Source organism: Convolutriloba macropyga, chromosome 7 (genome assembly GCF_964194025.1).
Source record: "Convolutriloba macropyga chromosome 7, txConMacr16.3, whole genome shotgun sequence".
NCBI classification, from domain to species: Eukaryota; Metazoa; Xenacoelomorpha; order Acoela; family Convolutidae; genus Convolutriloba; species Convolutriloba macropyga.
In genome coordinates, this window is record NC_134474.1 from 41336609 (window position 1) to 41347600 (window position 10992).

The 10992-nt window shown below is 36.8% G+C and overlaps 1 protein-coding gene across 1 annotated transcript; it reads right to left on the minus strand.

Moving 5' to 3' along the window:
• Positions 1 to 4623: 4623 nt before the first annotated feature.
• Positions 4624 to 9922, minus strand: LOC142342288 (neo-calmodulin-like). Its single transcript, XM_075393573.1, has 4 exons — positions 9249 to 9922; positions 8185 to 8383; positions 7487 to 7653; positions 4624 to 4944 (listed from the first exon to the last, which is right to left on the minus strand). Exons 2-4 carry the CDS (start codon positions 8320 to 8322, stop codon positions 4767 to 4769), a joined length of 483 nt encoding a protein of 160 aa, XP_075249688.1. The 5' UTR covers positions 8323 to 8383; positions 9249 to 9922; the 3' UTR covers positions 4624 to 4766.
• Positions 9923 to 10992: the final 1070 nt, after the last annotated feature.

Consider the following 10992-nt stretch of genomic DNA (forward strand, 5'->3'; position numbering starts at 1 on the left):
CGAAAGAATTGTCCTTGATAATTTGTAGCATTAGTTAGGTTTTTGAACAGGAATTTGATCACTCTGATGGATTTTGTAAGGAATACGGTCAAGGCCGGCTGTGTATCATTGTGATTTCAACAGGTCTGAATGGGTGACTTTTTTGAATACTACATGGAAAAACCAACCCGGAGGGAAATATTTCGTATATTTATCGAAAAAATATTTGATAGTGGACTTTTTCACAAGCGATTACCATATTCTGGATCTTTTTGTGCCCGCCCCCATATAAGAGTTGAAGAGCTTGTGCCATTACGTGGAAAATCATTGTAATAATATGGTAAGCCGACCTGGGGGTTGCTAATAAGCACCCACAAAGCTGGGGGCTCAAACGAAAAACATCCAAATAAGAAAAATTTCACATTCTATTTGAAATGCTTGGTTGCATCGGTTTGAAATGAAAAACCTCGTTGTCTAATTGATTTATGGCAACGCTACGTAAATTTTTATATTTTTATCTGAACTGGTATCTGAACTGATTCAACAAGATTGTAAAGAATATCAGAATCGTTTGCAAGGAATACGAGCAACCGGACTGATCTTTAAGCATCTCAAAAGTCTGACAAAGGGCTCAAACTTTCCATCTGAAATGCAGTACGACGGCAGAACTGCATATACAACCCAAAACCAGGCCTCTCTTTCTAATTTTTTCTTCAACTCAGTGTTCTCCGCCAAAGAACCCTTCAGAATCGAAGATATTAAAGTTCAGAATCCAACGCTGACAAATTTCAGCTTCTCCAAAGCCAATATCAAGTCCATCCTACTAGAACTAGATATAACAAAGACCCGAGGCCCCAATGGCATCCCACCAATCTTGTACCAGCGAGCGTCCAAGCAGATGAGTTCAACACTCCACAAAGTTTTCAAAAATATCAAGCGACTAAAAAGATTGCCCAAGAAGTGGAAAGTAGCCGCAGTAAGTCCCATCTACAAAAAAAAGCAACAGGAAACTGATGAACAACTATCGCGGAATATCCCTCCTTAATATTGACAGCAAATGCTTTGAAAAATGCATATATGAGCCTCTCTACACTCATTTTGTACAATTCTTGAGTGATCATCAGCACGGTTTTGTGCGCAAAAAGTCGACATTAAGCAACATGATAAAATTTCTTCAAAGAGTGCATAAGTCAATGGAGGTCAACAAGGCAGACAAAATAGCCGCTTTTTACTCCAACTTCTCGAAGGCGTTTGACCGCGTGCCGCACCGTCCAGTACTATAAAAGTGTGCTTCAATTGGAGTCGGTGGTTGCTTCCTCGAAATCCTCCATGATTACCTGTCTGGAAGGGAACAGTTTGTTCGAATGAATAGTTGTTCCTCTGCGACTCTCGAAGTTACAAGCGGTATCCCACAGGGCCCGTGCTCGGGCCCCTATTATTTTGCATCTTCATCAACGACCTACCTGACTTGTTGAAATTCTGCGAACCATTCATCTTTGCAGACGACCTAAAGCTCCTTTTCACAGGAAAAGCCGACTGGCAAATGCAGGAAGACCTGAACAGCATTCAGCACTAGGTGAAGACTAACAAAATGGATCTGGCAACTGAAAAGTGCGCTGAACTGAAAGTCCACCACCACTCCGGAGATCTGATGTTAGGCACAAGCCAACTGCACAGCGCTGACTCCATCAAAAATCTTGGTATTTTTGTAACTAAAGACATGACCTGGTCTCTACACGTCTCCGAAAGGCTCAAGAAAGCCAACAGGGCTATTTACCTGCTCCGAGGAAACGTTTCGCCGAAAGTCAATGTGTCTTTCAAACTCGGATTTTACAAATCTATTCTTCTGCCAATACTGCTCTACGGAATGAACTGCGTACAGTTGAGCTGTGGTTCAACCAGAAACTTAGAGAGCTTTCAAAAACGTGCCTTGAAATGGGTCTGCTTCGAATCCAATCGAAGCTACCTCCAACAGCTACGTCTCCTCAACGTGCCACCACTTCCGCTCTTCATGCAGTGCAAAGACATTCTGCTCATGTCCAAACTACTTTTTTTGTTCAAAAGTCAAATTCTTGTATTTGAACTAGTCCTTCAATGTCAATTCCCTCCCCCGATATTAATCGCGCGTATTTATTTGCGGTTTCAGCTTTTTGATGTAGATCGCGTCTATCGTCATTAGTTTTTCAACCCCGCAACATGCATCAAGACTCCCCCATTTTACGTTATGCGTTGTACCAAAACATTCGACAAGGTGTTGTCCAACAGGGGAAACCTTCTTTTGATGCTCTGAAATTCTAGTGGTAACATGTCTGCTGGTTTGGCCAATATTTATGGAACTGCATCCATTACATGTAACTATATAAACCACATGAGATTTCAGATTCTTATCAAAAGGTGATTTCAGGATGGGCAAGCAAGTTCTTAGCTTTCTTGTTGTGAAAATGATTTGAATATCACACAAGTTTTTTAGTCTACTTGCAAAATTTTGCGTGATATTTCCTCTGTATTGAACAAAAAACATAGGTTTAGGCTCCCTACTCTTAAGACTTTTAAATTTTTAAGATGGTGTTCATTTTGGGGTGGTTTTGCTGTGACCTTTTCCTTCGAGAGTATTTTATCCAACGTCTCATTAACAATACAGGAGGACCACTCCATTGGGAATTGATTTTCAGTCCAGATCTTTTGATTTTTCTTAAGAGCTACATCAAGGATTGCCAGTCACTGGTCGCATTAAAAATCCTATGCACAGTCCCTTGAATCACATTCCTCTTAGTACTAGTTCAAAAACAGAAAGTTACTTGAAGTTCAAGTACAAAAATTTGACTTTTGATATTCAAAAAATATTCTGGTACATGTTAATTCGAAATTATGTCAAGCCCCAAAAGTAAAAAATAAAAACAGATAGGAATGGAAGTAAAAATCCATTTTCAGGAATAGAAAGCATTATAACCGGAATTTTCATGAAATCCGGATTAAAAAGTGAATTGATTTTAGTGTAATAAGTGTAAATAAAATGTTGTAAATGTGATTTTAACTGTAAATAATTTCAAAAATTCGATGATATTTTAACTCATTTCTTAGAATTATAGTCAAAGACAAGTTTATATACTTTGTAAATGATTTCATTTAATTTTTAAACCTGACGATGAACGCAATGTTCGAAAACGGTCGTTTCAGTTAACTTCTCTGCATCCAAACTACTTGTTGAAGGAGAACATAACATCAACATTCCCGCTTGCAACCCTGAATCTGGTAGGTCCACAATGTTTTTCAAGCTAAACAAGTGCAAGAAAGAAAAGACTCGTGGAGAATTTGTCTACCGGACATGCAGAATCATAAACAGAATAAACGAAAAAATCCAGTTTGCCAATCCTCTTGGTCCAAAATCGCGAATAGTCAACCTGATGTGGAAGTTTGTCGACAACAGATTCTCTGATTCCAACCCTTGCACATGGCAACTATGTTGCGACTGCTGTGACTGTCGCAACATTTGGACATCGTTCTAATCAGAAGTTATGGGAGAAATCCCCCTGGTGTCAAACCCCAGGAAGCCACAACAACATACTTTAATAGAATAGGGATCTCCATTAATAGAAAATATGGATCTTTTGCGAAAATCCCCCAACTTAGTGCAAATTATTGCGGGTCTTTCCCATTATAGCCCCCCATTATGGTATATTTACCATGTTCGGGAGGGGGGGGGCTATAATGGGAAAGACTCTTATTTGCAACCCACAGGCGCATGTGCCATATTTGTACATAATGATTCACCATGTAATGACACGTGATAACGGAGGGAGGGGGGTGTACATGGCGTACTGGGGAGAGGCAAACGGAAAAGATCCAAAAACTTGAAAACTAATTTGTTCGGAAAAAACTGCAGGCAAAGACTTCTCATTTCAAAATCGTTTAAAAGGTGTTTTGCGTTTTAAAGAAGGAAAACGCATTTTTCGACGAAAAAGTCATATGCTACTTGATCTTCTTTTAATTTACTTGCCTTAATTTGTTCGAAATAGAAGGTCTCTTTTCAGAAGTTTCAGTACTCGGCTATGACATTTAAAATTATTTCGTACTTCTGTTCTTTTATGAAACCAGAGAAAATTGTAGTTCAAAAAGAGTTCAGTTCTTATTAATTCAATGCTTTGACGTGGCTCATAAAGCCAAGCATAATGCTGTAAATTTAAAATACAAGGCCTCTGTGGTAAATTTATATACGCTACTGTGATGTTGCATAGTGGGGGCTCACTGCTCAGTCCATTGGGTGGATCATTCCTCCTTTTTGTTGAAGAATTTATAAAAGTGGACAAGGAGTACAGCTTGTTCATTTATTTAATGTAAACAAAGTTACAGGCGTTTGTGTTAAATTTTTCATTTGAGCAAAACTGCAAATGTGAACAAAAGACCGTTTTGAACTTCAAAAGGGTCAAATAACAAAACCTTTGGATATAACGTCGAAAATTTAACTTCTCAAGAAACTGATATCTAAATATTTTGGCATGCGAAGTTGCTCATTACACTACCTTCAATTTGAAGTAGCTGTGTTTTAAGTAGCTTTGTCTAAATGTCTCAAAGGCAACTCTTAGCAATATTTCAGTGGCCTCTTTTGGATTCATGTTATTGCCTGGTGCCTCTAATGAGCGAGTGTTGGTCTAGTTAATGCTCAATTGAAATGTGTTTTATTGTAAACAGCTAATATCAAAAATATAATGTTGAAGTTTTGCAAACTGTTAGTTTTCAAAGTGAAAGCAATCAGTTGATACAAGCACTCAATACGTTTTTGGTGAGTTCTATTTTGTCGAAAGAATTGCTTTGAATTCGGAGAAGTCAACTTTTCCATCTGCATTCAAGTCTGCAACAACAATCATTTCGTAAATTTCTTCATCGTTTGCTTCAATGCCCAACTTTTTAAGCACGCTCTTCAGTTCATGTTCGTCAATGACTCCATCAGAGTTTTGATCGAATATCCTGAAACAGACTAAATATCACATTATTTGTTATTATTGTCTTGAAACTGCATGCAGTTGATATTTTGCCTTAAGACATGTATGCTGATGCATCGATAGGAAACATTGTAGAAGGGTGTGGTGTCTTATTTTATAAATTCTTTTCAAATCTCGATTTAAAAATCAACATGTGTATATCTTTTCTCATTCCTCTTAGGTTATCTTTATTTTGCATATAATACCTGGTGATCGTTGATTACTATCATAATTTTTCCAACATTTTTTCAAAATGGGGAATATATATGCGAGGCTGGCTTTTTTCTTCAGCTAATTTTTCATTTTTTAGTTACGCATCGTAGAGGAAAAAGAGAAACATCATTTTAAAACTCTTAGAGGCTAGTTTTGAGTTTTTTAAGTTAAAAAAAACTTAATTTTACTGGTTGGAAAAGGGAAGCTGGGTAAAAGCATTGAAATGAAAACAGGAAAAAATATTTTTTGTCAGGATTTTAAATTATTTTATTGTAATTTCTGAAAAAATCAGCATTATGCTACATAATGAGAATTATATTGGATTATAAGACAGAATATTTCCTTAAAAATTAAGAAATCAAAAGAAAAGAGTTAAAAAAACAGTTTTTTCTTTTCGCGAACTCCCTCTTCTTTTTAGTGCCCAGTTTAGACCTTTTTTGTATTTCAACAGATTCTTGATCAAACGAAAACAGAAAATGTTTACAGAACATGAGAACCGAAAAGTTAAACAGATAATATTTTTTATAAGAAAAGGAAAAGCAATTTCCTTTTCTTTGAAATTTTAAATGAATTTTTAAAACAATTTTTTGCCTTTTAAATAGTTTCTCGTAGTTCGTGTGCCAGAATCTGTTTCCAAATGAACTACTGTGATACTCCTTATCTACAGGGGAAAATTTTTTCTAAAGAAAAAGGAGAAATCCAAAAAAAAAATAGTTTCGTTTATACCTTGGTGCTTTAACTGGTGGCATCTCGGACAAACTTCTAAAAATCAAGACATCTAGATAGTGTAATATTGGATTCAACGTATGGAACATCATGTGACTCAAATAGTGATTCAAGTACACCAGTTATTTTGGGGTTAAATTAATTAGGGGTTCTGTACGACATTGATTAGACGAATAGGTTATATTTGTCGAATTTCTAACTAGAAAGAGATTAAAAGAGAAAAATACATTTGAGAAAAAAATATATGTTCACAAACCTTGCAAATATGTTGTGCTTGGTTGATTTTAAAACGTACTTTCTCCAATGGGCTCAAAATTGATTGAATTATCACAATGAAAATTCCACCTGCGTGAAGTAATTAGAATAAAAGCTTGTTTTTCAGTACGAAAAAAAGTTAAAAAAACTTGAATTTCATTTTTTGCAGTTTTCGCATTAATATTGAATGGAGAAATTTAGTTTTGTCTGATTTAATTTATTGAAGATATTGATAGAAATTTAAAGAAATCAAGATTTCTAATATTTGATGATTTCTTGATATTCGGTGAATTTTTTCAGTAATTTTTCAACTGGATCTTGAGTCTAACTAACTAACTGGTAGAGGTTTCATCAGTTGTGATTATTTTCAATGAGAAAAACTTACACGAGAATAAGGTCAGTTCTTTGTTTGATAATTTAAGCGCGTAAACTGATCGCTTCTTTTTGTTTGAAAATTACTGTTTGTTTCAAATAAATTATTTGCGACTGATTGCTCTTGCCGAAGATCAACTTTATGAGGAGTTGATTTATGTTGCAAATTAATTGATAATACATGTAGTTTAAAATCTGTTAGAATTATAGCAAAACGAGGCTAGCGATTTTTTCTCAGTGCAAGAGTTTGCAAAACTGATAGTCAAAAGAGCTTTTCCTCTCAGAGCGGAGAAAATTCACAAACTCGAGGTTTTTGTTTATGTATACAGGAGTTGACTTGGCGCACCCGAGTTGGCCGAATATACCCCCTTTTGGGAAGTCGTTTTGCTTTTGTTGAAAAGTTTGTCGCTACCAATACTTTACCACGTAAAGTCATTACAAAGACATTGACGTGGATAGGTTTTGACAGTTCAACCCCATGTTATAGGGCACGCCGAAAACGGAGAGAAACAAAAACTGTCCTGAGTTCGCAGGATGTGAAAAAAAGAAAAAGGTTTTAGTATTGGATAAAAGGTCTGTGTTAAGCTTGCGGATTGGAAACCACTACCGTGATTGAGGGTTTGAATACCTCTCTTGCTTTTATTAGGGGTTAACCTGAAGCTGCTAATTTTGCTAGACATCTTTATCAGTACTCTGGTAACATAAGCATGGATTTATTGAACTTTACCTGTTAATTTTGTGCGTCTACGTATTTAAATATTTGACTTTTTCAAGTCTGTTTGTTTCTAAATTTATAACATGCTCGATTAGTGTTAAGTTGTGCTGGCGCTAGAGCACAGACTATCTAGCAAATTTAAGCTCGCTTGCGATGGGTCCTCCTTTTGAACCGAACGTCTTGCATAGAATTCATGCTGATGACCGAAATCTGAAATTACTAGATTTATGAGGCCATATTAACTAACCTGAATGCATTTTGGAGTTTGGTCTCGAAATCAAGTTCTGATCCCCGTCTGGACATCATTTCTTTGAATTCGTCAAAATCAATAGAGCCATTGCTGTCCAAATCAACTGACGATATCATTTCCAATATTTGTTGTTCGCTCACTTTTCTCCCCAAATCTGAGAGAACCTGAATTCATAATACTCTTAGGCTCGCATGTCAAGTTCGCTTCAATTCATATGAAGTTTGCTAAAGAAACGTTAATTTGAATCTCGTTTTCCCGTAAATGACTCTATGCACTAAATTTTTGAAACTGCCAATTGATCTTTGCTTCATTTAGTCAAATGATCTCCGCTAAATTAATGCCTGTCTCGAAAAGCGTAGGTTCATCAGCACTATCAAGTTTGAGCTAAAAACTAATGCTGAAACGGTGCCTTGACTTTCCTTTCGTTGCCTCAGCAGCAACCAAAGGACCGGCTGGATCTTTTCCGATTGTGCCCCCCCTCGCCCCAACTTCGTGTGCACTCCCAAGGGCACGTGCTATATGATGTGTTGCATAACTTGGTGGGTGGGGGGGGGGGGGGGGGGGGGAGTCACGCAGAATTACCAAAACTTCAGCATTTACGCAATTTGCACACTACGTATTGATTAAATAACTGCTACCCTACTTTTTTAATTGGAAATGTTTTGAAGTAGTAAGTATTTAAGTAATTGAGTTACCTTTTTGATCTCAAGAGTGGTAATGACTTGATCGCCATCCTTGTCGAATACTTTGAAGACATCCCTCAACTCCTCCTCTTGCTCTCCCGAGGTACCCGGGGGTACGTCCACTGGCGATGTGGGGGTCGAGGAGGCCATGCTAATGCTACTGCTTTGTGGTCTTGTTTCTTGTAGCAGGCAGTCGAGAACCAAAAGATCTCTGAAAAAATGATGATGTCGGGTAGGCTGGAGCATTTGAGTTTGAACAACTCAAAATTTTCAAGCGAAGAACTCAAAATAGTTTTAAATTTTGAACTTTCCTTTCTCCGCTAGAATTGGATAATCTATCTGGATGATCATAAACGATATTTCAAAATTTATAGTAAAATTAAATATTAATTACGGCTTATCAAACCTTATTAACTGTGCAAATCGTCATCAATTTATAAAGATTCTACTTCGTTTCACCACGATTCATTCAACCCCGAAAATTTTGTATCCCAAAACCCTTCCCCAAACCCTCCGTATTTCTAATTTTTATTTGTCAATTTTACCAATTACATAAAGAACTAAACTCATGGTGAAATGATAGAGAGGTTAAAAACTGGAGTTAAATGGTTCGGAATGAAACAAGTTGCGGTGAAAAATCAGGACCTGAAAAATACATCGATTTGTTTGCAGTCAACCGTGACACTGAAATTTGTTCACGGGGAGAAGGAAAACAGATCCTAAATATTTCAATGCAAAAACTTTGCATGATGCAAATGTTGAATAATGACTAAGGGTTTCAAAACAAGTGAGGTTAAATTCATTTTAAGATCCCTATATCTTTCGAAGAATCATCTCAAAGGTCAAATATATGTAGTGATCAATTTTATGACCGACATGCAAGATGTTTTATTTGATTTTTGTTCTACTAAAGAAAATATCAAAAAAAAAATTGTGGACATTTTTTCCCTCAAATTTAGCAATGATTTTTGAAGTATATCACCTGTTTGTGACGCAATTGTCGAACCAACAATAATATGTTTTTGTATTGGGAAGTTTGATGGAAAATTTGTTGTGAACAAAAAAGCGCAGCTTACCTGTGTAAATAATTGATAAGGTAGCCTTGATTGTCAGGTGGAATTGTGATCAGCAGCGGAGTTTGTGATTTGGCGTGAAGTGTGCTTTGAATTAACTTGCTCCCTAGAAAGAGAGAGCGAGAGAGCAAGAGGTTGGGAATAGAGCAGGGACTAATTTTACCTAGAGTGAACCTCAGTAAAAATGTTTGAGTTAGTTTGAAGGAATTGTAAATTATAAGCGAGGAAAACAAGCGTTTGTTTCACCACCGCACAAGCGAAGGACCACCGCACAAGTAAAGTCAGCTTATATTATTTTGGCCTTTATAATTGAAAGAAATTTGCGGAAACTTAGCTGCAGAAACGCAAGTTATTTTGAGGGCGGTTTTAAATTGTAAAGTTGAGTTGTTGCCATTAGAACAACGGTTGCGTGTTAAGCGGAGTGAATTGTATGTGTATTGATAGCATAGGCTGATATTTCCATAGCGCACAATTTCACCTCCAACATTTGGCTCTGTGACGAGAAGTAGGAAAGAGCTACCTATATTAACTCAATGGACGGTTGCTGATCCGAGGCAAAACCAACGGAAAGATTTGTAAATTGCCCAAGTACTACTTGACTGGGTTTAAACTCAAGGGTAATAACGATAACCCGAAATAAATAATAACCTGGAGTCAGACTGGTTCTGCCCAACTAAAGGGCTATTATTAACTAGCGCAGGTTGAAAAGAGGGGCTCTTTTGTGCTGAGGGGGAATGGTAATATTAGTTAAATGACTAGTCCCAATACATATACCCCCAATACACTACAGTGCTCATAAAACTATCTCAGAATGTTGAGAGGCTTAAATCAAAGCAAATTTCTCTTCCAAGACTATTCAAGACTCATTTGGAAGCTGCGCGGTGCTATTATTGGGATTAGGAGACTGCGTGGTAAACAATGGTATGAATTCTACGCTTTGTTTCTCCATATTACAAGTAGGATGGATCTAGTACCCCTACCCCAACATACATGCACAACACACCTGAATGACGTAGCAAACTTTCGCTTATCCGTGACAGGGAAACACAACACGCGCTCAGACAGTCTAATCTGATTAGCCGTGTGTCTATTTATTCACACAAGAAGGCCCAAAAATGAAAATATTTTGATAGCTGCTTGGTTGTTTTCCTGTTCCAAGGAAGTGTGATAGCTCTCTGATAGTGTTATTAGGCAACCTAGAGATGATTGTCTTGTGTGTGATCAATTAGTACACCGACGTGATTACAATTTCTCAAATCAACAAAGGTCAATTGCTTGCTTGACGTCAGTCATGGTGATCCTGCGTACTATTGTAATCATAATTGCGTTCTCAGTTCTGTAAATGATAATAGCGCTGGAAAACGTTGCTTTCGCTAATTCTACACTGATTTATGAAAAAATGAGTAGTTCTTAATTTGAGGATGACCTTTGATAATGAAGGATGCGGTTCAATTATAAAGCATGACCAATCGGAGCACTATATTGGCCATGATTATCGTACAGTTATAGTTCTTTATCGTACAGATATAGATTAAGATACGTAATAGTAGAATTGCGTTCTTAAATTGTATAATTACGTTATGAGGGTAGTTTTTTAGCTGCTTTTAGACAATGTTTGTTTCAATTGATTAACAGACTGCGTACGTGATTTTTTTATACGTCAATGAAACAATACGAGCAAAATGGTCCAATATTTGAGCTATCCAATACCTCAACTATTCAATAATAGATCAACATTAAAAGACTG